The 14,953-nt window shown below is 35.4% G+C and overlaps 3 protein-coding genes and 1 long non-coding RNA gene across 8 annotated transcripts; 3 read left to right on the top strand and 1 right to left on the bottom strand.

The window, feature by feature from the left end:
* The first annotated feature begins 1,166 nt into the window (after nt 1–1,166).
* Nucleotides 1,167–3,159, top strand: LOC126759115 (uncharacterized). Its single transcript, XR_007666944.1, has 2 exons — nt 1,167–2,716; nt 2,769–3,159. It is a non-coding gene; the product is annotated as an uncharacterized LOC126759115 (long non-coding RNA).
* A 1,417-nt stretch (nt 3,160–4,576) lies between these two features.
* LOC126759066 (GPI transamidase component PIG-T) lies at nt 4,577–6,603 on the top strand. Its single transcript, XM_050473660.1, has 2 exons — nt 4,577–4,850; nt 4,912–6,603. Exons 1-2 carry the CDS (start codon nt 4,676–4,678, stop codon nt 6,528–6,530), a joined length of 1,794 nt encoding a protein of 597 aa, XP_050329617.1. The 5' UTR covers nt 4,577–4,675; the 3' UTR covers nt 6,531–6,603.
* A 91-nt stretch (nt 6,604–6,694) lies between these two features.
* Nucleotides 6,695–10,555, bottom strand: LOC126759056 (trithorax group protein osa). Its single transcript, XM_050473637.1, has 3 exons — nt 9,688–10,555; nt 9,218–9,596; nt 6,695–9,151 (listed from the first exon to the last, which is right to left on the bottom strand). The coding sequence occupies exons 1-3, from the start codon at nt 10,198–10,200 to the stop codon at nt 7,728–7,730; spliced, it is 2,316 nt and encodes a 771-aa protein (XP_050329594.1). The 5' UTR covers nt 10,201–10,555; the 3' UTR covers nt 6,695–7,727.
* Nucleotides 10,556–11,112: 557 nt separating this feature from the next.
* On the top strand, nt 11,113–14,868 carry LOC126759101 (CTD nuclear envelope phosphatase 1 homolog). Of its 5 annotated transcripts, none has more exons than XM_050473712.1 (6): nt 11,113–11,282; nt 12,304–12,464; nt 12,634–12,891; nt 12,957–13,139; nt 13,209–13,403; nt 13,510–14,868. In XM_050473712.1, the coding sequence occupies exons 2-5, from the start codon at nt 12,366–12,368 to the stop codon at nt 13,398–13,400; spliced, it is 732 nt and encodes a 243-aa protein (XP_050329669.1). In that variant the 5' UTR covers nt 11,113–11,282; nt 12,304–12,365; the 3' UTR covers nt 13,401–13,403; nt 13,510–14,868. The 5 variants fall into 5 exon arrangements, with proteins under 5 accessions (XP_050329669.1, XP_050329668.1, XP_050329673.1 ...); XM_050473711.1 differs by having other exon boundaries at nt 11,113–11,380; XM_050473716.1 differs by lacking the exon at nt 11,113–11,282 and adding an exon at nt 11,725–11,818.
* Nucleotides 14,869–14,953: the final 85 nt, after the last annotated feature.

Genomic DNA, 14,953 nt, shown 5'->3' with positions numbered 1-14,953 from the left:
GATAATAAAATATTAGTTAACCCGACGTCGCTGTGTCAGCGTCAACAACGAACGTGGTGCTTCTTCTTTTACAAAGTATTAACTTTCCGCACATAAACTCATACACGCGCACATTTCATTTTCTCTCGCGGCGCACTATTTCAATTTCGTTTCGGAGAGGAATTTTTGACTCTCTGCAACTCGTAGATCTTCTCGTTTGCAGTGTCGCGCTTTTGAATCTTTCGATTTTGATTTGTTGCCGTGACTTTTGCACGCCGTTGATGCGGTTACCGCTTGACACTGAGCGCAGTTCGTCGCCGCGCCGCGTCTCGCGGAGCGAACAATTCGAACGCGACTTGAGGAACAGTTGATTTTTGGCTCAGCGACGAGCACGAGAAACCGTCGTCGTTTCACTGCGTAGACCTTCCGTCTTACGAGTAGAAAATTTCTTGTCGTCGCCGTCTTCCGTGAATTTTCATCAATTTTTTGTGACTTGTACTGTGCCTTATATTTTGTTTTACAAGTTCCTAATTACGATTTCTACAAATTTAAAGGCTCACAATACCAAAGTTTAGTGCAAAATAGCGAAAAGTTATATATTTGTGTTGTAATTATTAATATATAAAAAATGTGGAACTAAATCTCACTTTGATTAGTCATATAAGTATACATATATGTATTCATATATTTTATACGTAATTAGGAAAAACGGTTCAACCGTCCTATTTCTCCGTGATTTGGTGCAGTGTCTTTGCTTTGGTGAAAATCTGAAAATCGTATTCCCGTTGGAATCGCATAAAATTGTAAAAAAAAATGAAAGCGAAATGTATTTACATAAAAGTATTTTTGTAACTCCGATTATGCATTTGCTGTGTTGTTCTTGTTGTTTTAATAACGGTTGACGTTTTAAAATGAACGTGTTTTTAACACTTTCTTAATTTTTGTTTTGTTTTATTTGAATTGGAGTCTCTTGTTCAATTAATTAAAATATATTGTTAAATATTAATTAAAGTGAAGAGCGAGCGAGCGCACGTACGACACACAACGAGCAACGAACGACGAACGACACAGCCATCGCCGGAGTGTTGTGGCCATTTTGTACTTTGCTACAACTCAGCTAACCAGGCTGGCGATTCACATTCGGTCTGTCGTTCGTTTCATTTCTGTCGCGTAGCGTAGCAGGAAATTGGAGCGAACCTTTGGTATTGCTGTCATAATTGACAGTTAACCTAATCGGCAACACTGCAACAAAAAACGGTGTATATGTACATACATATGTACATATATAAATGTCACAGACGGATATTGGGTTTAAACTTAAAAATATCTTTTAAGAAAAAAACTAAATAATAAAAACTATAAAATCGTCCGGAAAGTTATTGCTGGCTATAAATAAATAAAGAGTTGTCCTGGATAGTAAAAACTAAGCAAAACTAAAAAGTTTGCTTGTTTGAAGAAGAAATACAACTCTGGTTATCTTGAAATTGTGCGACGAGCAAAGGGAGAGGAAGTTTTGTTTTGACAGCCAAACAAACGGATACTGCCAGAAACAGCTGAAAGGAACAGGCGTCAGAAAATGAAACAAAGATGCATTTGAAAATGTGATTGCAATATCATCACGTGCGATTGATATTTTGGCCTGCCATTTATTAGACCATTGCTAAGTTTTACTATGTAGGACAAATATGAATTTACAATGAATCCCGTTTAATGCAAACGGAACAATTAGAGACAATATCCATTCTCTATGTATAAACAATTGACATACAGTACTCATACACATTTGTTTCTACATATAAAATATCTTTTAATAAAATACTTCTATGCCAAAAACTATATTTTCGTTAAAACCCAAATACATTAGTAACTACGTTTTTATTATAAGAAAGCGGAAAATCAATTTTACTGTATTTATGTGTATGTTCTTTTTAATTCTGGCAGTCTTTTAAAAAATCAATATGAATTTGCTAATGTTTGTTAATTATTCATGAATTGATCACTAAATATGCTTACATACATATGTACAATATTTCTACACTTACATGTACTTATGTATATTTAAGAATATCGTTGCTCCTACTATATTGTTCTTATCTTTGTATTGTGACTCAAGCCTAAGCTTATGTATGTATGTGGTGATTTCGGGTTCGTATAAATTCTGATAAAATAACCGCTTTTGTAAATACATACATATGTACATACATACTTATATTCATGTATGTATACACAAATGCCATATTTACGTTAAGGGATAAAGGCAGATTAAGTCGAATTCAAATCGAACTAATAAATATTTATTAATTAAACCATAAAAGACAATAGTGGCGGGCTACTGTAACTGTTTATACATATCTACATATACCGATAAGAAATTAATTTTATAGGATTTAGTATATTACAGAAGCTGAGTATTGAAAAGGACAACCAATAAATGGACAGGAAACGTCATCTGACACCTCTCTCCCTTTGATCCGACCTCGTGGAAACAGCAAGTTTCTTGGGCCCACCGTTGGATGATGTCGACGACAACTTGGCTAATCCTTATCATCCTAACGGAGACTATGTTCCCGCTACCACAACAGGACACGTCACTGTTATCAGAAAGAAGTCTACATGCTACTGCGATTATGATCAATTTATGCAATCTCATGAAAATGCGGAGAAGAATTTCAAAACGCCAGAACACAGAAGTATGGACACTGATAGGATGCATCTTGAAGTCCCCTGAATATCATACGTAAATTGATTCCTCCTCTATGATATCATTTCTTAAAAGACGCTGTTTACAGAGAAACTTCCTGAACTCTTTTCCTTTGAATGAGATGCTCACAAAATTGTGTTTTGGATATATCAGCAATTCAGCACTTTTGATTCTCCGCATGATACTAATCAATCCTGTTAATGCCCTTAATTCAGTTTTCTAACCCAATCGTCGATAACGTCATTGGACGCCATTATATAGTGTATATCAGGAATATCAAGGAACTGTCAATTTAAACAAAGCCCTTGCCTTATTTGTGACCTCATAATCTGATATACATACATGTGTATTCTGTCAAACAAGATGAAAATGTCATGTTTATATCCAATGTTTTTATAGCATTCATCGCCATTCCTGGTATCAGATTTGTGAATTAAAGCCTCGGATTAATTCCGTAATGGGAAAAGTTTGCAACTGACAGCTGTGTTGATTGTGTTCATTTATATGGATATTGATAATGCGTGTTCTACCGGAGAAGTATCCGGTAGACCAAGACTCAACTTTTTGCATACTCAAAAATGGATTATATGTATGTAAGTATGTTAATCCAGACATTCTAAATTCGTTTTTGTCTGTATGGCTAAATTTATTGGAATACCAAAATCAAGGACAAGGAAAAATCTAGTAATTATGTGGCGAAATCTTTGGCGGTAATAAAATCAGCTGGTTTAAATATGTTTACATGAATGTTGCACGGATTCGTTGTGGCATACGTCTACGATACGTATGTAAGCCACTTCAGTCGTCATTGACGCAAAAGTACTCATTCTGACGCCGCCTTTAAAGTCTAAAAGGTATGTAAGCATTGTGGTACACATAGCATAAATACTCTTATGTATGAAAAAATTATGTACAATTAATAAATAAAAATTAAGAGAAAAAATAAAAATTGATTAAAAAAAGTAAAAATGTATAACAAAATGTCGATGGAGAAAAATTAATACAGTAAAAATAAAAAATTAATATAAAAAAGAATTTGTAAACAAGAGAATTTAAAAAAATTAAAAAATAAGAAAGAAAAATTGAGTTAAAAACAAAATTGATTTAAAAAAAATATTAAAAAAAGAAAAAAATGTATTTAAAATAAACAAAAATTTATTTAAAATAAAAAAAAATTATTTGAAATAAACAAAAATGTATTTAAAATAAACAAAAATTTATTTAAAATAAAAAACAAAAATTGGTTAAAAAAAATAAAATTGGTTTCTGTTTTTAAACTAAATTTCTAAGGATACTTTGTACACTCTAAGTAAAAGGGAAGTCCCGCAATTTCGTTCGTAGAACCTTAATTAAGTCAAATGGATTTGTCCGCTTCAAATTAAACGGATACGTTTGTGACAAGCTACTTATAAAAATTTATTTGAATCGTCTTAATGACAAATACGTCTACAAAAGGCAAATGCATTCGCATCTCGTCGAAGAAGAAGAGCAAAATTTCTGCTACATTTTTAAATGTTTCCCAATGCCATTATTTGCACATACAGGGTTGCATTTTATATTCATAAACAACAACAGGTTTGACAAAATTATGTAAAAAAAAATTAACTGATTGGTATTAGCATGTATTTGTTTAGGCATTAAATAATTACCAATTTTATCAAACAATGATTTTGTATTTTAATTCATAAAATTATATTTTAAACCGACTCCGGAAATCTATTACTATCTTCAAAATAATCTTTATATAACTCTATAAACTTTACCATTGTATATATTTTTACTATTTATGTATTTTTTCTTTTTTGAGTAAATAAATTATTTTGCTGAATTTTTTTAATATATTTTATTTTTAAACAATTAGTAAACTCTGTTAGCAAATTCTCGAACCTTGATTTGACTTGAGCTTATTGATCAGCCGGCAGCAGTATTGTTATAAATTGTCGAAATTTGTGCAATGTTTATTGTTGTGAATTGATAAATTAACAATTTTTTAAAATGGAGTTCGGAATCAGTATTATATTCCTTATTTTATTATATGCATCACCTAGCGCAGCGGTAAAAGAGTCTAGTGAATTTAACGAGGAGCTATACGTACGACCTATTGCAAATGGGCTAGTCAATACATTTTTTCAATTTACCACTCGTTGGCATTATGGCGATAGAGAGAATTGTAGGAATAAATACAATTTATTAAGTGCATAAAATGTATATTATGTTTTCAATATTTTCAGTACATAACACACAGCTTATACCTCGACCCATTGCGGAAACATTACTACTGTACGATGTTAAGGAATTACATATCGGATTAACTCAGGGACTTTGGCGATATGAAACTTACGGCTATCCAGTAATGGACAATGCGCCAGGCGCAGAAGTGAGGGCATGGTTTGCAGGAGAAAATTTAACTTCTATTGATGTTGATGATCAGTGGGTAAAGCTAGCTAGTACATTCTCCGGAATTCTGTGTGCCTCCTTGAACTTTATTGACAAAACAAATAGTGTTGAACCGAAATATAGTTTTCGGCCACAGTTTGTCACTGGCAGCAAGGCGAATATTCCACAATTTGTGCGGTATGCGAGCTTGCCACGGGAAATCGTTTGCACAGAGAATCTAACACCATGGAAAAAGTTGTTGCCCTGTAATAGTAAACAAGGATTCGCTTCCTTACTCAACTCGGGCCACGTACACAATACTAATTATCACTCTCTGGGCATGAAAATGCGTACAATATGTGAGTCTTACAACAAAAATTGCATTTTGGAATTCACCGAAACAGCAAATATGGTATATGACCCAAAGTTATTGGGTACAAATGGAGATTTTTCACTCCGTCGTCTCTTTGGTCAGGGACTAAATGGCCATTGTGCATTAGCGAAAAGTAGTAAAATTTACGTTAATTTGGATGATCAACCATATGATTTAACACCAACACCCATGTATAATATTACTTCAAAGCGTGGTGGCAGCACAACCACGTTAGGTGTATATGACATTCAACGATTAGATGAAGACAAATTCTTCAATATCGCTTGGATAAATAAGAAAACGAAAACAAATGTACAAATTACACCAACACCACCTTTATATGCGCATCGTTACATATTGGGACATGGTCAGGAGAGAGGTCAAATTCTTACACAAATTACAAATAAACATTATGCTGCTTTACCTATTGTGTTACAAGAAAATATACCATGGTTCGTGCCATCCTATATGCATACACTGAAGTTAATTGTACAGCCGGAGAACGGTGCAGAATACACGATAAAACCACGGGTCATGCACTACATACCAGGCGTACAAAGATTACGTCCCTATCATTTAGAATTACTCTTCGAAATACCCGCTTTGAGTACAGTACAAATTTCATTCGATTTTGATTATATTTTCTTAAAATGGCTTGAATATCCACCCGATGCAAACCATGGCCATTACTTGGGATCTGCTATAATCACTACACAATTACCAATGGGACGCAATTACACAGCGATACCAGTTGATAAACACCTTTTCGCGGATTCATTCAATGCATCACGCTCTTCATATTTTCTAGAAATCCGTACAGAATCGCTTATTTTATCGTTGCCAACTCCTGACTTTAGCATGCCGTACAATGTTATTTGTCTCGCTTGTACAGTCGTAGCTTTGGCCTTTGGACCCATACACAGTGTAGCTACCAAACGGATAGTTGTGGAGCAAAAAGACGCGCAACCGCAATCACTGAAAGGTAAAGTGATGCAGAAATTGTTTCGTCGAAAACAAAATAAAACCGATACCAACACAAACAAAGCAGAAGCTCACACTGAGACGGTATTTGGACATTCCCTTGCTGACGTCAAACAATAAGAATTTTAGCAAATTAAAAAATACTTTGATTTATAAATTTTTTTGTAATAAAATGATAACTTATAAATATTAACAGTAGGTCTTTTTGTTAATTTAGCAATTTTTTCATAAATCATTTCAATATTTACCTTTCCTCGCCACAAAAAATGAAAATACTTTCTGTATTCTATTTTGTATAAATGTGACGAATACACATAGACATATTTATTAGGATAGTAGCGATATCATATGTGAATAAAAAATTATTTCGCCTGACGGCTTCTCAATCAAACGTAAACTACTGTATTATATTATTGATTAAGTCTAAAGTTACATATTTGAATTCATCGCAATAATTTTATGTTGCAATTTGCATTCCGTTCAATATATTTTCCGTAATCAATATTATTTAAAAGGGGAATGCGTACATTGTATTGTTTGGGACAACATAGTATTAAATATTACATACATATGTATATTGTTTATTTTGACCTACGCTTTTTGTAACATCTTTATACTTATTTTTTATTTTAACAATTTTAAGTAAATTTTGTATAGTTTCCGTAAATTTTTTCAATAACGGTATTAAATAAAAGCTAGCGGATTTTTAAATTTTCTTTTAAATCATACAAATCAATTACATCTCCGTCGGCTTACGCAGTTATGAAGTTCGATTATTTATGCAGTCGTCCGCTAACCGAATGTATGGTATACTGTTATGCAAGTGTTTTGCATTAACACTTCAGAAGTATGTGGCGTCATTATCATTTTCATTTTCCCGAACTTTAAGAAATGTAAGAAAACTTTTAGCCCATTTAAAAGATCCTTTCGTTCCCAGTACCTTTCTACATATTTCCTAAGGCAAGAAACAAATGGATTCAGCTCATACAATGGAGTTTAGTGTGTCGGAAATAATTTTACGCGTTTGTTAATATTGTTTGGACTTCTAACGATTTCAGAAGTCGAAAAATAAGCATAATGCGCGTGTTAATGTTTACAAAGATTCCATTAAGTTTAGCCGATTGTTTTTTTTTTTCTCCCCTTTATTACGGAGCGGAATTAATACCAATAATTTGTCTTATTTATCTAGGGTTATACATACATATGATATATATAGTATAACACATGTACATATACATATATGTATATATTTCAATTTTGAAGAAAGTATTAACCAGTTGCCGCGTGTCTGGCTCAACCTTTTTGTGGTGCAAACACTTATTGTGGAGGTTGATTACCGTAGTATGAATATGCATTTGTTGGCGGTCCTTGAGGGGCGCCTGGTGGCGGCATTTGACCACCAGTGGGTCTATAACCTTGATATCCTTGTGAAGGTGGATATTGTCCTTGTGGCATGCCACCATAGCCGCCCTGCGGTTGATGGTAGCCATGTCCTGGATAACCACCACTGGGTGGTGGCGGACCGTAGGCCTGCGGTGGTGGCGCACCGTACGGTTGACCTGCTGGTGGCGGTTGGTACTGCTGATTGGGCATCTGGGGCGTACCATTTGGTGGTGCCGTTGTGTTTGGTGGCACCTGAGGCGGTCCATTCGGTCCCGGCGGCTGTTGTTGCTGCTGCTGTTGTGATGGCGCTCCATAAGGTGAGGGACCACCAGCGGGCGCTCCTGCTGACGAATATACAGTCTGTTGTTGTGGAGTAGATCCATGTGGCTGTGGTGGCCCACTGGAAACTGGCGGCTGTTGGTTTCCATATTGCTGTTGTTGTTGTTGTTGTTGCTGCTGCTGTTGTTGCTGCTGAGGAGATTGTGTCTGCTGGTTCGGTGGACCGCTATTAACACCAAGATTGCCAGAAGAAGTAGATGGAGAAGTGGATTGCACACTAGCTGGTGGAGCATTTGGTCCGTTTGGGTTAGCCGAGTTTGGTGTTTGTTGGTTGGATGGTGGTGGCGGTGTTTGGCCTGGACTTGGCGAGGAACTATAGCCACCGCTAGTGCCCTGTGATGTTTGTTGCTGTTGCGGTGACTGACCCGGATAGCCACCAGGCGCTCCACCTTGCTGGTATGGTGATTGTGGAGGGTAGGGTGATTGTGTTGGATTTTGAGGAGGTGGACCATAACCGCTGGGCAATGCATTCGACGCTTGACCATAACCACTTGGTGGTGGACCACCGTAACCACCGTATGTCATCGGTGGAGGCGCGTTGTTACCACCTTGCGGAGGTCCATATTGATTTGGCGGTGGTGGTGGTCCTTGTCCAGTTGTAGGCGGACCATACATTTGTGAAGGAGGCGGTTGCTGGCCCGGTGCAACTTGCTGATTCGGCGGAGGTGGGGCATAAGCGCCCGGAGGTCCTTGCTGACCACTGGCATTAGCATACCCATGCTGACCTGGTGGGCCGCCACCAGCTGATGATGTCGGTGGCATACCTGCATGATGATAGCCTCCCTGTGTATTTGGAGGAGGTGGTCCGTAGCCTTGAGTGGGTGGACCATATGGATAACCGGTTTGGGGTTGGTAAGATGGTTGGCTTTGTGGTGGATAGCCAGGGTAATGACTGTGTTGTTGTTGATAATTGCCACGATATTGGGGTTGAGGAGGCGGACCTTGTTGGGAATTTGGGGCTTGTTGTTGTGGCCCTTGACCCGGCTGCTGTCCTGACTGAACACTTGGGCGCTGTTGATCTAATTAGATAAATGAATTAGTAGTTTTAAAAGAATTTTTGCGTTTATCAGAGACTTTACACTTACTCGATCCTGCATTTGACACTGTTGGTGGTTGTTGATTGGCTGATTGAGGCGAAGTACCAACACGATAAGCACCGCCTTGTTGTTGGGGTTGTTGTTGGCCAGCTTGTTGGGAATGAATAGCTTGTTGGGGAGGACCTTGTTGAGATTGAGAGTTTGGCGTCATTCCTGGATGCGACTGTGGAGGTTGGCCTCCATACGACATTTGAGCTCCCGATGGAGGTTGCACATTTCCATCCGAATGAGACATTGGTGGCATACCGGCTATTTGTGGTTGGTTTGCCCCAGTCGGGGGTCCACCTTGTTGTGGAGGCTGTGGAGCCCCCATCATACCATGTGGACCTTGTTGTTGGGCTGCCTGTTGTTGAAGAACATGTGGATGCTAAACAAATTGATAAACATGGGAATACATATACGTGGATATTTAAAAAGCTGAACACAACCCTTATTGCTTATTGACTACTAAGACTCACCGGCAATATCTGAGCAATGTTCATTGTTGGATCAGCTAGTTGTGCTAAATAAACGAGATTTCTGTGTAGTGCCATATGATATGTCATGCACTCCTGGGCTTTGCCCATCGTTTGAAAGTCTTGAATTGTTTGAATAAGACCACAATTATCGTCAAGTATTTTTTGTATTTGTGCTGGACTGGGTGATGGTGGCATACCACCGCGTTGGGATGATGGCGGAGGAGGAACACCGCCCATCATAGCACCACTTCCAACTGAAGATGGAGGACCGACGGGTCCGCCACCACTGCCAACCATGGAAGGACCTCGTTGGATTGGACCGCCGGAGCCCATTGGCACTCCTGTTGGACCACCCATCCCCACTCCACCCACGCCGCCGCCAACACCCGGTGGTTGCTGCTGCTGTTGTTGTTGTTGCTGCATCGACGTCGGCGTTGGTGGCTGAGGCGGTTGCAGTACAGCACCTGGGGGCGCAGACTGCTGCGGTTGTTGCGGCGAATAAACTGCAGACATTTTACTGGCTGCAGCCTTCTTCTTCCGCTTTGGAGTTTTCTCCTGTTTTTCCACAATTTTAGCGGTTATTATTTAACGGGGGAAGAAAAAATAAATGGGTTGCCTTTCAAAGTGGCCTTAAAACTTATACAATTTTTTTTCTCTCTCTAAATGTCGGGGTTTGTATTTTATCACTTAACACTCTTTATATAAGTTCATATATGTCTAAGGATAAATATACTATGTAGCGGACAAAATATAAAAGAAAATTTACATAACTTTGGCAAAACTTAATTTACAATTAAAAAACTAAATTCCACATTTTTCGCGAACAAATGACGCTGGGGATAACTACAAATTCGGTTGACGTTGACTGCGCTGTTAATTCGCCGACATGCCTAGGGATGCATTTTATGGCCTATTTAGAAAATCTTGTCCACTTAACTTTTTTATTAGAAAATTATAATATTTAAGCTTTAAATAAATTTTGATAAATATATTTGTGTTGCACTTTATAGTTTGTGTGTGATTATATTTGATATGTTAATTTAAGAATCGAAAAAATACAAATTGAAATCGTATTAAAATATATTTAGATCTCCCAAACATACGCCAAAAAGCAACATTTCAAGAAGCGAGGCCAACTTCACAATTTTCTATTTTCGCCGAAAAATTTTGCAAATTATAGTTGCTAGATGTAAATTATTGTAGATTTTCTTTTCTGCTGTTATTTATGATATGTTGATTAATTTGAAGCGGATTTCTTGATTTCTTTCAAGTTTTTTTTTTTTTTTTTTTTTTTTTTTTTTTTTATAAAACGATGTTCACAGGAAGGACACTTAATGTCCCATGTCCCAATGTTCGTAATGTATGGGAAAGTAATTTTACATTGAATTGATATGGCAACAATTGCGAATGAAAAATTCGCAGATATTTATTCAACAGTGTTTGTGAAGATAGTCAGAGTTGAAGCGGTAGATGAGAAATTGAATTGGGTTTGATTAAAATTTATGTGCAAAAGACTAATTTTTCTAAATGATAGCATACACTTAACAAAATCTAAGTAAAAAGGCGGAAAATTGGTGTTATAATTGGATATATAGGTAAAAACACTGGGATAAAATCGAAAAAAACGGAGTGGATAACAAAGTATAATAGAAAAATAGAAACTACCACAAGACGGAGAGAAAATAGATAATATGTAAGAGCGAAAATATGAACCGAATTGTTGTTAATTGTGAGCAAATAGACGGAAAATGTGCGAATAACTTAGAGTTGCCAAATATTTAAAGACCTTTAGAACTTAAGTTTACTAGAAAATGTATAAAATAAACTGTTTCGACAAAACTTTTTAGAAATTCTGATTAGGTAAAATGTTTTGGGCTTCGTAATAGTCCAATAGGATAAACATACATCAAATGAAAACCAACCATAAATATGGCTGGTATTCTTCCGTTGTACATGAACAGTAATTTTTTTGGCCAAAGGCCAAGGGCGCATTTCCTTTCAATACTTTTTTCTTTTACTGTCATTTACATAATTATGACGTTCGTTAAAGATACCGAGAATTAGCTAAATTTATTTACTTCTGTTCGATATAAAATATAATAGCAGTTTTCATAATCATATATTTATGAAAGTAAATTTTTTATTTCAACACTGGGTTTGAAAATTAATCTGTGTTTGTACCATAGTAGTTGGTTGTTCATGGTTCGGAACGATTTCGCGTTTATATACCTACATTTATGGAAATGTGCAAAAGAGAATTGGAAAAAACAAAGCGAAAATTCTTTCAAATCATACAAACATCGCTGATGTGTAAATAAAATTATATTTTGTGATTTATTTTGAACCATTAAGCCACTTATTTCACGAATCGGAAGTGGAAATTGTTTTGTTTTCACAAGACCTAAACTACTGGATGATAATAATTACTATCTGTGTTTTCGTTTATTGATTTTGTTGTTGCCTGTCTCGTTGGATCGTTGCCGCGCTTTTCCCCAATCCTATATTGGACTATCAGTATATATGTATATACATATATAAATTATTCATAAAAACAATTTCAAATAAATTTAATAAAAATAATGTTGAAATACTTAACTTCTGCTCTGACCTTTGCAGCTGCTTCTTAACTTCCTGAGATTGTGTAAAAATTGGTAAGACGCTATCGACGTCGCTTACCAATGTTTTCTTTCGTACAAATGAACTTCAGCGCTTTATCAGTACTACTGTCAAGAGTGTGGACATGCATCTGTTTTATGTTCAACAGACAAGTTCGCTCGGTAAGTGCTAAGAACCTTCTTATTTATAGGTGATATGAAAAAAAAAACAGTTTTATTTTGTCCGAAGTGGAACTATGTTAATTATTTTATAATAGTTAAATTTCCTTTATGGTTGAAGTTGTATTTCTTTATTGCAAAATTCAAGTTTTCATTGTTTTAATTATTTCAGATTGTTCAATATCAACCAGTCAAATATGAACTCTTCCCATTATCACCGGTGTCCAGACATCGCCTTAGTATAGTGCAACGGAAAACACTTGTTTTGGATCTGGATGAAACGCTCATACATTCACACCACAGCGCGATGTCACGAAATACCGTGAAGCCTGGTACACCTCATGACTTCACGGTAAAAGTAATTATTGACCATCATCCAGTTCGCTTTTTCGTTCATAAACGGCCTCATGTAGACTATTTTTTGGATGTGGTAAGAAGGAATAGAATTAAAACTTGAACATTGCTTACATTTGATAAATTTGATTACGCTTTTAGGTTTCACAATGGTATGACCTAGTTATATTTACAGCCAGTATGGAGATTTATGGCGCTGCAGTTGCTGATAAACTGGACAACGGACGTAATATTTTGCGTCGTCGTTATTATCGTCAGCATTGCACACCTGATTTCAGCTCTTACACCAAAGATTTATCTGCTATCTGCAGTGATTTGAATAGAGTAATTGAACAAAATTTATTATGATGTGCCGTAAATTTATTAATTAAATATCAAATATACCCAAAATAGATATTCATAATTGACAATTCACCTGGCGCATATCGTTGCTTTCCTAATAACGCGATACCTATAAGGAGTTGGTTCTCCGACCCAATGGACGTTGCGCTGCTATCACTTCTTCCAATGCTGGACGCCTTGCGGTTTACAAAAGACGTGCGTTCAGTTTTGTCAAGAAATTTACATTTGCATCGTTTATGGTAGCAGGTGTGTGCATAACATGAATTTTATTTCACTATTTGATAATCATAACCATAAACCTATAGCATTTATTTAAGTATAAATTATAATAATAATTAATGTGTTTTTCCAGTTTTACAGATTAAAAATTTGGTGCTGTGACGCTTAAACGAGTTTTTAGTTTGTTTTATATATTAAGCATTATTAATGAAAAGAATCCAATTCAATACACCAACACTAGTTTTGACACACATACACAAACATACATAAAGACCTAAAACATATTCTCAATCTTTTCCTCTCCTTGATATCTTCCACCCCAGCCTGACTTACCATATTCGCATTTTAAGCGAAATTAGGAAAACTGTTTACCATTTGATAAATTCGCTGGATATATATTTAATAAATAAAATACATATATAATTTGCTAGAGGATTATTTAATTTTATGTGTATTGTAATAGATATGTGTTTTGACTAAAAAAAATTATTTATTGGAAACAAAAACATAAATGAAATAGTTTAAGTACTAACCAAGTGTTATTTCATAAATGATATATGGAAAAACTTATTGAAATGAATTGTTTGCTTTGTGTATTATAGATGAGCATTGAAAATTATAATGTATAATTTGTAGCATTTAAAGACAGCGCAACCGAACCTATTTTAATTACTGAATATGTTATTCAATTAAGAAAAATTAAATATCAAAAGGATGTAACAACAATACCGACGGCCATGTATGTACAAGTACAAAAAGTGCTTACATATAACACACACACCCACACACACACACTTAAACATGAGAAAAGGTTTGAACGATTTCTCTTCAAAGATTGTTTCTTCCTCTTGATATTTTGTTTTCATTTAACAAAATAAAATTAACATCAACAATGTCTGACAATTAAAAAAAAATCTATTAATAAGAACAAACTGACTCAGTTATCATTTAGAATTAACTCTGTGTCCACAAAAAAGTAAAGAGTAGCTTGTAAGTTTGTAGTAAGTTTGAAGTATATATAGAACAGAATAATGAAGCGATCATCTATCAAGGATAGTCTATCAGCTATGGAATGTTTTATTTATTTAAGCATAAGCGTATTTGTTCATATTTTGAATTGTATGTAAATTAAAAGTATTTTTACCATTTTTTCTTTTGTGAAATGGCGAAAATCTGGATATTGTTGATTAATAATTGCTGCCCACCTTTTGTGCGAAAAAGTTAACTTGCCACGGTAAAAAATACATAAATTTGTACGAACAAAACTTCGGCTCCTTGATCGATTTTTCATATTTATGTTAATTTAAACCTCTTTAACATAGGTTGAGGCTAATACATATGAATGTATATGATTATTGTAGTTATTCAACCATAAAACCTATGTATTCTTATCAAGAGAAGAAAAGTATAATTTTGTATTATTATTTTTTTATAATCTGGTTAAATTTATAATAAATAATTGGAGCGAGGATGTGCTAACTCGTAAAAGGCATTGGTTATATTTTTTTCATTTGGTTGAAAATCAATTGTCTCCACGTAGACAATTTACCGATTGTATCATGCTCAAATCTTAATAT

The sequence above is a fragment of the Bactrocera neohumeralis genome, chromosome 5 (genome assembly GCF_024586455.1).
Source record: "Bactrocera neohumeralis isolate Rockhampton chromosome 5, APGP_CSIRO_Bneo_wtdbg2-racon-allhic-juicebox.fasta_v2, whole genome shotgun sequence".
NCBI classification, from domain to species: domain Eukaryota; kingdom Metazoa; phylum Arthropoda; class Insecta; order Diptera; family Tephritidae; genus Bactrocera; species Bactrocera neohumeralis.
Note: the sequence above shows the minus strand (reverse complement) of the source record. Positions and strands in the feature narration are given on the sequence as shown.